The following is a 15,671-nucleotide window of genomic DNA, read 5'->3' on the forward strand; positions in this document are numbered from 1 at the left end:
CTCTCTCCTACATAAAGGCAAATTTTAGTCACCATCCTGTCAACAAAGTGATGAGGACTGTGCTGAATTTAACAATTTCATGTAGGAACATGTTACCCGTGGTCTCACGTGAGAATCCAGGGTTCATACAGCCCATATGAAAACAGAAGAGAGGCAAACTCTGCTACTGGGGTTTGATCATGAAAGGTGTCTCACTGTCCACAAAGACCTCCAGGTCACTTTTCCCCTGTTCTACTTCTCCAAGCTAACCTTGATGAGAATATTATACCAAAAAGGGGCTCTGACGTTTCTGGGAAGGCAAACAGTGATGCAAACTCCTTGGAGCCCTCTGCCAGCTCTTCAGCTCTGCTGTGCCCTCCCAGGCCACCCAGGGAGAAGGGGCTGAGGGTCAGGCATCACTTACCATCACCTTGTGCCTCCCAATGAGGTTTGGGGACTCACAGAGGAGCTGCACGTCTGACACAGTCACTGCACAGGGCTTCTCTCCCACCAGAACGGTGTAGTTCAGTCTGGCATTGCCTCCTGCCACCGGTGGGATCAGATTCCTGCCCTGCACAGAAAGGAACATCACACCCCAAAATAACCAAATACATGTAGGAAAGAGTTTTCTTTCCCTCTCTGGCTCATCTCTGGGATACAATATTGCATTTGATAGGTGTGGATGGCTGATCCCTGACACTGCTCCAGGTTAGATTGGATGGATGGGGCTTGGAACAGCCTGGTCTAGTGGAAAGTGTCCCTGCCCATGGCAGGGGGTTGGAATGAGATGGCCTTTATGCTCCCTTCCAAGCTAAATATGATTCTATTATGACATTTATAGTTTGCCATTTGCTCACACAGAGAGGAAAAGCCAATTTAGAAGCTCACGCAGAGAACAGCGTGACTGGTCACAGACTCAGTGCAGTCACAATGGCCTGTCCTGCTCCTCCCTCTCTGCAGCTGAGTGGGAAATATTCCATCTAAGTCCTGCACAATAAAACCCTTACTAAACATAGCCAGGCAAGTAAGTCAGACTCCTTTCCAAACATGCAAAAAGCATCTGCAGGTAAAATAACTTTTTTGCATATTCACAGTGTAAAAATAGTGATACAGAAACTCTGTGTCATAAAAGTCCTTCTCTGTATTCCTCTGAAGTTTACAGAAATGGCAAGGGACTGGTTCGGGTAAAAACAGGGGTGAGAGGAAGGTCTTGAATGTACAAGAAAGGAAACAGAGTTGCGTATTTCACTGTCAGCCACATTGCAAGGGTAGAAGATGTTTTCTGGAGAACAGCAGTGGGTACAAACTTAGGCTGCACATGGGATTTTATATTTCTTAGTTAGGGGTGTGGGCAGTGCTTGGTCTTTGCTGATGGTGACTCTGATATGGGCAAGGAATGGAGGAAATGTTTGGGGTGCAATCAGGATGATTTATGGGGGTGCTGGCAGGCACAGAGAGGCAAGAGGCAGAATTTCAGTCCAGTCCTTGGTCCCCATCTCACCTTCAGGATGATGGGACTTCCAGGCTTCAGCTCCAGGATCCCTGAGGGATTGAAAACCTCGAAGATGGGGTTGGGGTAGTAGGTGAAGTTGGTTTTGTTGAGGATCAGCAGGGACTGCACGTTGTCAAGGATGAAGCCAAACTCCTCCGGGCGCTCGGCGAGCTCAGATTGGTGATTGGGGTCCACAGCCAGAGCTGGGGCCTGGCAGGTCATCTCTGTGCTGTTCTGCACCTCACAGTTCTGGGGGAAGAGACCCAAAACAAGGCGTATTTATGGAAAAAGGGCCCCTGGCAGGTCAGATCTGTGCTGTTCTGTACCTCACAGTTCTGGGGGAAGAGACCCAAAACAAGGCGTATTTATGGAAAAAGGGCCCCTGGCAGGTCAGATCTGTGCTGTTCTGCATCTCACAGTTCTGGGGGAAGAGACCCAAACCAAGGAGTGTTTATGGGAAATAGGGACCCTGGCAGGTCATCTCTGTGCTGTTCTGCACCTCACAATTCTGGGGAAGGAGACCCAAACCAAGGAGTGTTTATGGGAAATGCCCCCATCCTTCCTGGTGGGCAGATGGCTCTGAGGGAGAGGGAGGAGCAGACCCCCATGGTTATCCTGGGACAGGCTGGTGCTCCACTGCTCCCAGACATTCCCCATCACACAATCAAGGCTGGGCAGGGGTTAGGAAAGCCTTGCTGGGGCAGCTGTGTGGAGCAGTTTGCACTTCAACAGGGCCTCCTGTGCCTTCTGAGAGAGCTCAGCCTCTGTTGCCAGCGCCAGCATCTTTCCCTGACGTTGTTTCCTTCTGGAAATAGAAGTTTCTTCCCTTGTTTTTTGCACAGCACAGATTAGTCAAAACCTCACTACCACCTTGCAATTAGGTGTCACACTCTGGTCGTTTTTCCAGAAGTGTTTGTGCAGTGCACGTTCAGTTGTGTGCTCAGGATTCCAGTTTGGATATCGGGTTACATGAAATGAATCCCAGCAAGCTGGAGAAGCAAAGACAAAGGTGAAGGTCTCAGAAGACCCTGAAGTTTGGTTCCAGCCCTGCCAAAAACCTTCTTTTTTTGTGTGTGTTTCCTTCAGGGATGGGGTAATATTTCTGGAAACAAATAATGCCCTCTTTTTTGGGCTGCAATAGGAGATTTCAAGCTCCAGGGCTGCCAGCCAGCCCCTGTCCCCAGCATGTCATGTCCCCTCCCCAGCTCTGCAGTCGTACTCACATTGACGTGCTCCTTTCCGCCGTGCTTTGCCCGGATCTGAGGGTTTTGGATGAGGTCCAGGTGAGTTCCCCACACAGCAATGGGAGTGTTGCCACTGGAGAATAAGAAATGGAATTAAAGAATGAACCCAGCTAATAGATGTCAGAACTCATCACACCAGGAATGGGTGATCTGTGTTCCTAAATGCTGGTTGCAAAGTGTCTGACCACGTCTGGTGGTCCCATAGGGAGGGAAGGAAGAACAAAACAAATAATTTTTCATTCATTCATAAGGGGAGAAATAAGTAAAGACAGATGCTTGCTAAAACTGCCATGTCAGGCAGGGTGGTTCTCATTGTCAGGATTCAGCAAGCACAAGAAGAACAGTGGAGATTTAACACAAGGTATTTAAAATGGTCCACAGGCTGTATCTCCTGTATCACCTCAATCAGCCACAGAATTATAAAATATCCTGAATTGCCACTCACAAGGATCATCCAGTCCAGCTCCTGACCCTGCAGAGACACCCCAACAATCCCACCCTGGGCATCCCTGGGAGTGGTGTCCAAACACTCCTGGAGCTCTGGCAGCCTCAGGGCTGTGACCATTCCCTGGGGAGCTGTTCCAGTGCCCAAAACAAAAAAGCCCTCACATGGAAACAGCTCTTGGGCATTCTGGGTCGAGAGCTACAGCCCCATATCTAAGCTGCTATCAAACCTCACCCTGAACATGACAATGTCACTTCAGTGAACTCTTTGGTGCCACCAGGGAACCCAGTCCTGCAGCAATTAGAAGAAATTGAGCCAAAGTCTCCAGCTTTGGTGTGCATCAGGCACTGGCCTGGTGACCCAACACAAAGAGAGATCCCCAGTCTCTGTGTCCCCCTTGCTCAAAGGCCAATTTCCTAAGAAAGCCAACTCCCACAAGCCACAGCCCACAGGCATCTGCTGGATTTTCTCACTTTTATGGGGAGATGCAGCTGGAGCCCTCCTCACTCCCTGCAGTCACTGTCACCACGAGGAAACAGCTCTCAGAAACACCCTTCTCTCCTTTCCCCTGCCTCTTCCAGCTGCAGCCAGCAATTGTGGGACTTCAGGGAATGTAGTGGAAGGAAGAAGGAAACTGCAAAGGACCATTCCCAGGCTTCACAACCTCTGAACAGCACATTAAGGAGAAGGGTTCACCACAGGCAGCTTTGGCCATCTGAAATTAAAGCAGCTCTGATCTATCAGGGTGAGCTCTGCTGTTACAGCACGAAGTGGGGGCAGAGTGATCCAGGGACGAAAGCAGAAGAGTTATCCAAGAAAGCAAAGCCTTCACCTGTCAGGGCTCACACAGCCAGGACAGGAGGAGGAAATGTCATCAGCAGACAGCCCCATCTCTGAGGGTTTCTCAGGGTGAGGAGTGCTCTCAGCAGTTTCAGCACCTGCCTCTATAACTCCCTTTGGAAACTGTCCAGGATGCAGTTCATTTCCTGCTGGGAAGGTGAGGCCATGTGGAAATCAATGGGATTGTGAAAAGAAAGCTCAGAATCCCTTTCCTGCCTCCAGGTAAAGCTGCACGTACAGGAAAGGTGAAGCACGTGCATTATACATGAGAAAACACCAGAGAATAAACACCCTGGGAGGAAGAAGGCAACAAATCTCCCCCGTTTCTGACCTTTGTTTCCAGTGTTCCTGATTTATCTTCCATTATTAATAAGCTGGGGAGGCAGGAGTGAATGCAAACATACACAGAAGAGCTGTCAGGTTTGGGTGAGCTCTGCTCCAGCCCCTCTGGTGGTGCCCACACTGATGAACCAAAGAGTTTTTGGGTTTATCCAAAGAGAGTTGGCACAGCCACATCTTTCAGCAGATACTCATGGGAAACTTCTCTGGGAGGCTCCTCGTGGTCTTTCACTCAAGGGCTGAACTGGTCCATGGTTAGGGCAGCATTTGACCTTGACTTTTGCAGAGTGTCTCAAGTTTTTTCTCTCTGAAATCATCAGCTATAATGGGAAATTGCTAATGGGAAATTTTACAGGGCAAACCCACATTTTGTTGTTTCCGTAAGATCTGGATGAGTTTTTTTGAATACACAAGGGTTCCTGATGAAGTCACACATCTGCTTACCAAGAGACCTTCCCTGCCTTACAGAAAAAATACCCTCTTCCCAAAATTCAGCTTCCCTGTAAAGATTCCTGACATCATCCAGGAAGAATTCTTCAAAATCCAGAAGTGTTTAAACCAAATTGTTCTTTCTCCACTGTCTTCTGAATTTTGGCTGTGAGTCTTTATATTAATAATAAAAATATAATTTTATTGTTATTATTATATAATTCAATATCATTACTAATGTAATTAATCTCTGCTGATTCAAATAAAAGAGATTTTATATCTTTACTTGGCTGAAAGTCCTACGTGTTCCACACAAATCCAATGTGTGAACACACCTACAGGTATGTGTGTCTATATAAAGGCAAATCCTTTTATTTAATCAACCAAATCTGTGCACACAGTTTTAAACCCACGTGTTAAAAATCTTCTATTTGGGTTGGAATCTGAGCTTGCAGGCTCAGACCACAGGTAATAAACACAGCCACGGCACCTGACCAGAGAGAGGGAAAGAAAAAAGGTAAAGACTTAAAATTACCCCCAAACCCTCTCTGGCTTGAAAATAAAGGAAATAAAACCATTTCTTGACTTGAAAATCGCCTGCCATTGGCATTTGTGCCTGCATCTGGATGCTCAGCCAGGTAGGAGCAGAGGCTGGAGATCTGCTGCTGCCCAGCAAAATAACAGAGGTGCCAAAAGCCCTCAGAATTTAACAGTTTATTGCCCCAAAAGACCCTGAGTATCATTTTCTGCCTGCAGACTCAGGTAATTGCTGGATAAAACTCAAATCAAATGCAGATCAAAAGTATTAATGGAGCCCTGTAAAATTTTATTTACTTGCCAGCCCAGCGTGACTTTTTTTTTTTTTTTTTTCTTTTTCTGGCTATGGAAGTAAATTAGCAGTAATTTTTTCTCTTTATTGTTTTGAAAAATAAAGGTTTTAAGCCAGGCTTGGTACATTCATTCACTGGTTTTGCAAAGCTGGTTTAGTGGCAATCATCTCTCCCTGGGAACAGCTCAGCTCCATAGTTATTGCACCTAAAACTGTCCCTAACACCCCAAACTCCCGTGGTAATCCTGGATATTCCATCTTCTCTTTGCAGGGTTGTGCACCTTTGGAGTGACTCAAAAGTCCTTAAGAAGGAGGATGAGATTGGGTAGGTCTGGTTAAAAATGCTCAAGTTGATGCTTCCTGATTTCAGAAGAAGAAAGCAAAGGGGGGAGGTTGTACCCAAAAATGCTCCATCCCTGGAAATGCTCAAATCGTCCCTGGAAGCGTTCAAAAGCTGTGTGGATGTGTCACCTGGGGACACATTTTGGTGGTGAACATGTCAGTGCTGGGTTAAGAATTGGAGTCAATTATCTTGGAGGTCTTCTCCAGCCTTAATCATTCCATGAGTGATGAGACGCGTGCAGTCCCTGCCATCCATTCTAACAGCTACACACCCCACAAATAACCTAGTACCCCCCAAGCAAGCACCTCACCCTTATTTCCATTTTTTTCTGCGATCTGGGATGGGAGATCCCATCCATCCAGCCATGGGACACAGAGTCCCTGCACCTCCAGGCTGGGCAAAGCTTTGCTAACACACCTGAGGCATCTCCTTGGCTGCTCCCTCACCTCTGCCTGGCAGCTTCAGCAGAGAAACCAAGGAGCAAGCAGGCTGTGGAGAAGTCCTCACCTCCCAGCCACACCTGAGGCCAGGTGGAAGAAGGTCCCTGTGCTGCAGCTTTCCAGGGGATATTCAGGAATTCACTCTCCTAGGAATTCAATCTTGCACCTTTTAAGCAGCACTGAACTCGCTTTATAAGGGAATAAAGTGATTTCTCATTTCACTGATAACCTGGACTCTGACTGGAAAGAAAAGCCCCAAATGGAAAATCCTGACACTAAGGCTTCAAGCCCAATGTGCAAAGACTCAATCCAGCTAAATCAGTAAATTCCCTCATGGTAATTAAAGGCACTAATTGATTTGTGAAAACATCTTTGGGATGGGAGCTGAAATGGGGGGATTTACAAGCCCTGCTCCTAATCCCCAGGGACTCCAATCAGTCCAGTCTGACAGGGAAGCAGAGAGCTGCCGTGGATGAATGAGGGGAGACTAACATTTCTTATTTTGTATCTTTTCAAGGAAATAGCAGTGCATTTAATGGCCAATTTCTCCCTTCCTGAGGCCATTTCTCCAGGCTTCTGAGAGTTTGGGCATCACTTTGATGCTTTCCACAACCAGGGCAAACGCTGCTCTCAGGCACCTTCATGTGAACCCTGTGAATTCACCAAAGCAGCATCAAGGGGGTGAAGAGAAAAAGGGATCCCTAACGAGGAGAAAAGCTCTTGGATAAGGCAGGGAGCAGGGCTCCCATTGTGTTTCATCTCAGGACAGAGCCCTGGGGCTTTCAGGCACCGTGGCCAGACAGGCAATGCTTAGTCCTGAGGCATCAAGTCCATGAAGGCTGCAGAAAATGTAGGAATTTCAAGTCCATGAGGGCTGTGGGAAATGTGGGAATTTCAAGTCTATGAGGGCTGTGGGAAATGTGGGAATTTCAAGTCCATGAAGGCTGTGGGAAAGGTAGGAATCGCAGCTTGCAAACTATGAGAAAATGAAATGGTTCATGGCTTAAATATTGCTAAAATCATGGAAAGGCTTTTGTCCACTGTAGCAAACTTCAAAGAAGCAGCTGCTCATCTGTGGCTACCGAAGCCACCCCTCCCCAAACACACCTACAAACAGAATTTGGAGCGTGGATAAGATAAGTGTGGGATGAGATAAATGTGATACTATTGTCCAGTCCTCCCAGGTCTAGGCAGAAGAATGTGATTCTAGAAGAGACACTGGGATGCTGTGAAGACACTCAGAAGAAGCTGCCATGGGCAAAGTACCTACCCAGGTGCCAGGGGCAAGCACAGCCCAGCTCTGGCTGCAGCTGGTGCTGGACCAGATAAGGAAAGAGGTGAACCTTGGCAGGTGGGAGCTTTGTCCTTATCAAGTGTGATGTCTTGAGAAGGCTGAGCTAGAACAGAGACTAGACAGAGCTAAAGAATAAAGTAAGGATTTCTGAAAAGGATGTCCTCCATGGATCCACCTTGGGCAGCACCAGAGCCCAGCCAGGGCTGCACCCAAGAGGAACCAAAATGGTCCCAAAATGCACGAGCGCTCCCGGGGGCTCTCACTGGGATCAGCTCTGCTCCATTTGCACCTTGCAGTTCATTGTCCCATTCCAGCTTTAGCCCAGGCACTCCCATCCTGCTTGTTTTTCTCTCTCCAGCCCACGCTGTTTGTGCTCCTGGGCCTGAGCTTTGGATCATTTGTCCTTGGTGCCCAGCTGGAGCAGGAATTGTTTTGTCTCCCTGCTCTGTGCAGAGAGCTCGCCATCACATAATGTGAAGCTCAGACCCACACACTAAAGCAGCACAGAATCTGAAAAATACAAAAACTGAAACCTGAGGCATCAAGTGAACTCAGCTGTGATAATTCCCCTGCCCAGGGCAGTGCTGGGACAGTCCCATGGAGCCTGAAGGTGCTCACTCCGCATGATGGGATCTAATGGAGCCAACTGGGCTGGTGCAAGAGGCAGCTGTGTCAACTTAGAAGGTGTCAAAAACTTGTGATCCACCACATTCCATCATCCAGTGTCCCTGATCCACAGCTTTCCGTCATCCAGTGGGAAACTCCCCAGTGGATGCTCCCACCTGAGTATAAATCCAGCAAAGGCTGTGTTCTGGGGATTTTCTTCATTGTTTCTTTGGGATGCCCCTTGTCCTCTGATGGATCCAGTCTGTGACCATCACTTCAACCAACAGACACCAAAATTGCAATGACCAAGTTTTGTGGTGCCTATGAGTGGTGCAATCTTTCTACTCTCTTCCTTTCCTTTTCTTCCTTATGCTTTCTCTTCTGTGATATTTTTAGGCTTTTGTATTTTCATATTGCTAGATATAACAACAACCAAAATGGCTTTGTAGCTGCTTTCCCCTGCAACCAAATTGTTCTAAAATAAACCTATATATATCTTTACATATATATATTTACAAACACTGATCATTCAGTGTCATTGCACTCTAATCCACCCTGAGGGATCTATTGGCTCTGGAAAGTATCTCTGCACAAATTCTTGGGGGACACAATGCTTGGAAATCAGTTTTCTACACCAAGGACCAAAGCTTTCAGAGCAGTGCTCCTTTAAAATACCGTGGGAATTGGGAGAAGGGTTTTCCTGGGATACTCACCTGAAGATGCTCCACTCAGGCTCGATCCTCAGGATGGTGGGATCCTCTACATATTCATAGTGCAGCTCCTGATGGATCTTGGCCTTGTCCACTCTCACGGACACCTTCACCTTCTCAAAGCCTTCATAGGAGGCCGTGGTGTTACAGACAATGTGCTTGGTGGATCTCCTGGGAGGAGGAGAAAGTAAATATGAACCAGGTGCTACCAGCAGCAAAATAGTGCCAAAAAGAGCCCAAATATTTATTCTTATGTCCTGTGGCCCAAACCTGCACACTGAAGAGCTGGAACTCAGTGTGAAGCTCCTGTAGCAGTGTCTGGAGAAGTGGCAATGCCTTTTCACTGGTTTAAATAAAACCACAAGAGCCCTCATCTCTCAGGACTCAGAGTAAAATGTGAACCCCTAGGGAAGTCCAAACCAGGCCTCCCTCCAGAAGTACTTCCCTGTGATTAAATATTTGATGGATGTTTCCTTCCTGCCTGCAGACATGTGCAGCAGCAGCTCATAAAAGGGGTGTTTGCACCTCAGCTTTGCAGTCTGGGATCATAAAGTTTACTTTGCATTAGGACTGTAAGTCTTCTTTAAGTGCAGTTTGCAGCATGGCTGGGACCTTTGGAAGCGCTAATACAGTGGGAAGCATTTTATGATTAAAGAGGATTCTGCATAAACGTTTCCTTTTTGGCAGGGCTCAAAACCAGCTCCAGGTCTGCATTCCTTTCAAAATGAGTCAAAAATCCAGGCACCAAACATTCTCAGTGTTCCCAGTCCTGTGATTTGTGATGCAGCCTCAGCATATACCCCTAAAATGGGGGTGTAAGTCACCTCCAATGACTGCACCCCTCCAGGTGCCCTCTAGATTCCCCCAGAAGACAGTGCTCAATCCCTCCTAAAATTCCCCAGTCTTCAGTGAGCATCTCCAAGCAGCTGTGGCTCCCACTTGGCATTTCAAATCACAGCCTGTGACTTCACCCTCCTGAATTTTGGATGCTGGCTCACTCCACAGTCATGACAGGCTGCTAAAGAGGATCCCCACAGCCGGGAGAGGGAAGGGCATTGCCCCAGGGCAGTGCTCCCAGGTCTCCTGTGAATGAGGCTTCCTCTGCCAAGGACATATTTGGGAGAAATGTGCCAACTTCATCTTCAGCCCCCATCTCTACTGGCAGCAAAATGTGTTGCTCTGGGTAGTTTTGAGCTGCGGGAGCCCCTGGGAATGGGATTCAGACTCATTCTCACAGGGATCAGGGAACATCCAGCAGGTAACACTGACATTAAGCCTCTCTGAAGCACCATTGAACAGGAGCCAACACAGAGCTAAAATGTTGCAAATCATCCATTTCTTAGCACTTCAGGACTATTCTGGGATAAAAGGGAGGTGGTTTAGTACTTCTAACTGATGTTGTCAGATTTTCTTTGTCACCTCTACTAAAGCAGGGACATGAAAATGAATCTTTTAAACGACGCACTCCCAGAGCAAGTAGCAGAGCGCAGGACCGTGGAGAATTGTACTGAAATCTGACAAGAGGCCACGGGGAAAAAGCACATCAAATACCAGTCAAAACAATGAAATAAATCCTATTTTCTCTCCCTAAAACATGGCCAGCAAGGCTGTGCATGGTGCAGAATGCACAAGTCCCATTGTAGCATAGATGTGGCCACGAGCAAAGGAGGCACTTGAGGGACAGGGTGTCAGGGCTGCAGGAGAAGTTTCCTGTCTTTAATTGGCATTTAATCTTTTACACTCAGGCACGAGCAGCAGGAAGGGCTCATCTGTACCTGTAGAAGAGGCAGGGTTGTCGCCCGAAGGTCACAATGACATTGCTGCCAGCGTTGAGGTTGTTGCCTGTGATTGTCACCTGGGTGCCACCCGACACTGGTCCTCGCTTCGGCTTCAGGTCAGAGAGGGTCAGAGTCTGTGGAGGCAAAGGGAGGTGTTGGAAACACAGCAGAGGAGCAGAGGGACCTTCCCTCTCCTGTTAGTGCTGGAGAGAGGGAGGCACCCCCAAGGATTAATCAGGGCTTCTGAAGTTGGCCACATCTGTCTGATAAAGGAGCCTGGTGTGACACCAGACCTGCCAGAGACCCTCTGCTCAAATGCCAGGTTTCGTGGGATGAGTTCAGACCCAATCCCAGTCTGTTCTCACTCCTCCAAAATGATATCTGCCCTTGTACCCACTCAGAAATGTTCCTACAAAGACAGGTCCATGCCTGGAGCACCTTGGGTCACAATCTCCCAACTCCACTGCTCGTTAGGCACAGCTCAGGGGTCTTTTTGCTGTCACACAGCACCAGCTCTGCAGGATAAGTCAGACAGTGAACTGGTTTGATTGCATCTTAATGGGGAATCTCCACCTCCAAACTGTGGAACTCACAAGTGATGAAAATGGTTTGGTTTTGAGAAGATCACTCAACTTTATTTATTCTCAGAATCACAGAATGGTTTGGGTGGGAAGGGAGCTTAAAGATCACCCAGTCCCACCTGTGCCATGGCAGAGACACCTTCCACTATCCCAGGTTGCTCCAAGCCCTGTCCAGCCTGGCCTTGGACACTTTCAGGGATGAGGCACAGCTTCTTTGGCCTCACCACCCTCACAGGGAACAACTCCTTCCCAATATTCCATCTAACCCTGCCCTCTGGCAGTGGGAAGCCATTCTCCCTTGGATGGGGGAGAGCTGTGGCTCAGCAGAACATCAGAGTTTGTTCTTGACTCTCCCACACAGGATCCCAGAATCACTGAGGTTGGGAAAGACCTCCAAGGTCACCGAGTCCAACCGGTGACCCATCCCCTCCTTGACAACCAGAAGAGAGCACATCCACTTGTTCTTTGGACACCCCTAGGGATGGGACTCCATCACCTCCTGGTGCAATTCCAATGTTCAGCGAGCCTTTCCATGAAGAAATTCCTCCTGATGTTCAACCTAAGCCCGCCCTGGTGCAAAATGCCCACACATGACCTTAAATCTTTCTCTTATCTGACTTGGATGTTGAGACAGCCTCAAGCTGTCCCTCACTGACACATGGTGATGGTGCTCCTGTCGAGGAGTCCTCTGAAATGCCACAGCCACAGCACTGCCCACTTGAACACCTTTTCCCTTTTCCTGCTGATTTTCTAAGCCTCTTTTCCCAGCCTAACACAGCATTGTGTTAATATATCAAAAAGAGGCACAATTCCTTTAGAGGCCTCAAATCTCAGAACTCTTTTTCTTACCTTGCTACCCTCCCTTCTTCCCCAAATCAAGATAAAATACTTGCACTCTGAAGGCACAGATCACCCTGTTACCACAATGCAGAGAGGAGACATCAATATTCAGAGAGAAATTTGGTGTTACAGTTTATTCTTTCATTTGCATTTTAATAGAAAAACTTTCCATTCAGTCCCAAGTGAAAAGCTACTATATGCATTTAAATGAAGATTATTTCTTTCCCCCTCTCTTTAAGAATGATGACACAAGTGCTTGAAGCTCTCAGCTCCTCTGAGCGAGCAGGTACATCACGCAGTCACCTTATTGAGCTTTGGAGACCATTAATCCATGTTTATAAAACCACCTGACACACACCACAGCTCCCACTCTCACACACACAGAGCCACCTCTGTTCCTGGGCCCCTCTGGTTTAATCATTTTGAAAAACAGCGGCAAGATTTCCATTTTTTCCATTTTGCTCCTATTCTAAATGCAGCTCTTGGAGGAAGGGCAGAACATGAAAAGCAGACTTACAGCTCTGTAGGAGGATCTGTTGTCAGAGCTGGGCATTTTCTGTGTTTAAAACTGGCTGGTTTTCACCTGATGAAGCTGGTTTTATACTTAAAATCATGGAATTTTTGAGGTTGGAAAAGACCCCTATGATCAGCAAGTCCAGGCATTAACCCAGCACTGGCAAGGCCACGACTAAAGAACCTCTCTAAGCACCTTGAACACTTCCAGGGACAATGATTCCACCACTTCCATGGGCAGCCTGTGCCAGTGCTTGGCAACCTTTTCATCAAGAAGTTTTCCCAAAATCCCCCCAGACCCTCCCCTGGCCCAGCCTCAGGCTGTTCCCTCTCCTCCTGTCCCTGTTACCTGGAGCACAGCCCGACCCCCCCGGCTGTCCCCTCCTGGCAGGGACTTGTGCAGAGCCACAAGGTCCCCCCTGAGCCTCCTTTGCTCCAGGCTGAGCCCCTTCCCAGCTCCCTCAGCCGCTCCTGATGCTCCAGACCCTTCCCAGCTCCATTCCCTGGTCCTGCTGGCCACACTATTCCTGATACAATCCAAGTGCCATTGGCTTCTTGGCCACCTGGCCCCATGTTCAGACACTGTTGACCAAGTCCTTTTTCACTGGGCAGCATTCCAGCCATTCTCTGAGCCTGGAGTGTGATTTTTCTGGGAATATTCTCCACCATTCTCTTTTAAAGGGATAAAAACTGCAGGAAGAGTATGGAAATGCAAAAGGTGCACTTCAGTACTGCTCCTTTATATTTTGGGTACCACCTCGAGCTCTGGTGGCAACGCCTTTATTGATGGACACGCCCAGCAGTACAAATTCCTGCTGACCTCGATGGCTGATGCTGAGGTGACCTCCCAGCTGGCAGAAAATGGGTTGGGAATGGCCAGACTGGTGCCCAAAGCCTACACAGCAGCCCTGCAGCAGTATCTGATTAAAAAATCATAGAGGAATATCTGATTTAAAGACCCAAAAGACCTTTGTCCCACCCCTGGGTGGGTCCCCTGCCCTCTCCCTGGGGTAGATAAAGTAGCCATGGCCTTTTGAGTATTCTCACAGGCCACAGCCACACCAGGCACGCTCCTTGGCAAAGCCCTGCTGTGCCTGGAGCCAATCTTACAAATGGGTTTGTGGCTCAGCTTTCAAAGTTGTGATCAACCTTTAATTATTCACAGTGGCCTTCCTGAATATTGCACGGCACATTAATAGCAAAACTCCAGATTATACAGCTGGTGGAAGGTGGTGGAAAATGCAAAGAGGATCTTGTGGATCAGTAATAGGCTGGAGAGTGACAACGAGGGAAAGAGGACAGGAAATTTTCTGCATTTTCTAGGATTTTACCAACTTTCCTCAGCTTCCCAACCCTTTCCTTCCTCCAGCATCTCCTGCACACAAGTTTTCTGCAGAGAAGCACCATCAGAGCTGGGTCTAAACTGCTCCCCATGAAGCTTGTCAAGACCTTGGTTCCCATTCCATTCCTCCTGGGAACACAGGAAGAGCAAGCTGTGACTCAAACACAACTTGGGCACCTGGGTTCCCTTTCTAGAGGTTCCACGGTAGCAGCAAGAGGGGAAAAGATGAAAGGGATGGATGGGAAATGCTCCCCAAAACAAGGATTTTAGGAGCAGTCTCAGAAGAAATGTGGAGCAGCCCACAGAACCTGCTCTGAGACACAGTATTTTCATCTAAAGCCAGAATAAATGTAAATTTTCTTCAGCACCCGAATTGAGAAGTGAATGTAGTATTTTTTTCATTGAAAGACTGGGGCAATAATCACAGCAAGAAAATGAATAACTAAAACAATATATTTCATTTAGATCATCATACATTTCATTTCAGCTTTGTTTCCCTCTTGGCTTATTGTACTTTCTAATGCAATTTGCAGGTTTTGATCACATATGAGTTTAAAACAAACGAGCAGCTATTTGAATTTTTGAATTTAAAAGTTCTGGTTAGAAAGGTGGAGAAGAACCATTCTGGCATCGCTAAACTAAGCCACCTCTTTCTTAAAACACTGAAATTAAATACTCTGTTGAGTCCAAACCATCATCTCTTCGAATTCTTGCAGGACAGAGAGAGGCTGAACCAACTGGCCAACTTTGACCAAGTTTTCCTTCAAACCTCTCGAAAGCCAATTTTCCAGAAGATTTGCTACGAGTCAAGAAGTGACATTTATCTCCCAGGTGATGCCCTTCCTTGGTTTTCAAACATCTTCTTTCCCTTCAAGCTGCCACGCACCGCTGCAGGATGCCGAGGCACGCTGAGATTCCTGCAACAGCAGAAAAATCCGAGGAAGCCAAAAAACCACAGCTCCCACTGTGAAAGCACCGGACACGGGAGAGGGAATATGATGGGCAGGCTGGAGAGTGTCTGTATTTTGTTGGTTTTTTTTTTTTTTTTGTCTAGCACAAAGTTATCGAGGTATTCAGCAGAGAAAACCCTGGTGGCTTCGTGCTCGTGCCCTGGCAGCCGGGAAGGCGGCAAGCGGAGGGAAAAGCTGTCACAGATGGACACGGATGATCAAAGCCAGACAGTAATTCCAGGAGTAGCAAAGGTGACACGTTGAAGTGTAATGTCCTGGAAAGAGCCCTTCTGGCTGCCCGGTAGGGGCTTTCTCTCAAGGTGTTTCTCTGCCCCCGCCACCGCAACACCTGAGTGACATCGAAAAATGCAGAGAACAGAGAAATTTCTGTAGCTCGAGGGGGCAATGCAAGACATTTGCATTCATTACAAGTTCCCTTTACCATAAAGAAATGCTCAGGCATGTGAATAATTTCAGAAGAGACCCATTCTCTTGCAAGAGTCGAGAGCTTTTGATGGGAACAAAGGGACCCTCTCATCTCAAACCTGCATAGATCTGAACAGATCAAGGCCAGACAATGCTTGCATGTCCCCAGCAAGGGGCCTTAGAGGAATAATCAGGTCTCTTGGACAAGGAACATCATCAGAAGGGAGGAAAAAACCACAGGTTGAGTGTAC

At 47.6% G+C, this 15,671-nt stretch overlaps 1 protein-coding gene across 1 annotated transcript in view; it reads right to left on the bottom strand.

The window, feature by feature from the left end:
- PLXNA4 (plexin A4) overlaps positions 1–15,671 on the bottom strand; it is a 440,787-nt gene that overhangs the window by 51,069 nt on the left and 374,047 nt on the right. The window contains exons 15-19 of the mRNA XM_053942305.1: positions 10,766–10,902; positions 8,994–9,161; positions 2,695–2,788; positions 1,481–1,720; positions 404–550 (exon numbers count right to left, since the gene is read on the bottom strand). Coding sequence (XP_053798280.1) covers positions 404–550; positions 1,481–1,720; positions 2,695–2,788; positions 8,994–9,161; positions 10,766–10,902 — 786 coding nt within the window. The remainder of the gene's footprint in view (positions 1–403; positions 551–1,480; positions 1,721–2,694; positions 2,789–8,993; positions 9,162–10,765; positions 10,903–15,671) is intronic.

This window comes from Vidua chalybeata, chromosome 5, assembly GCF_026979565.1.
Source record: "Vidua chalybeata isolate OUT-0048 chromosome 5, bVidCha1 merged haplotype, whole genome shotgun sequence".
Taxonomy (NCBI): Eukaryota; Metazoa; Chordata; class Aves; order Passeriformes; family Viduidae; genus Vidua; species Vidua chalybeata.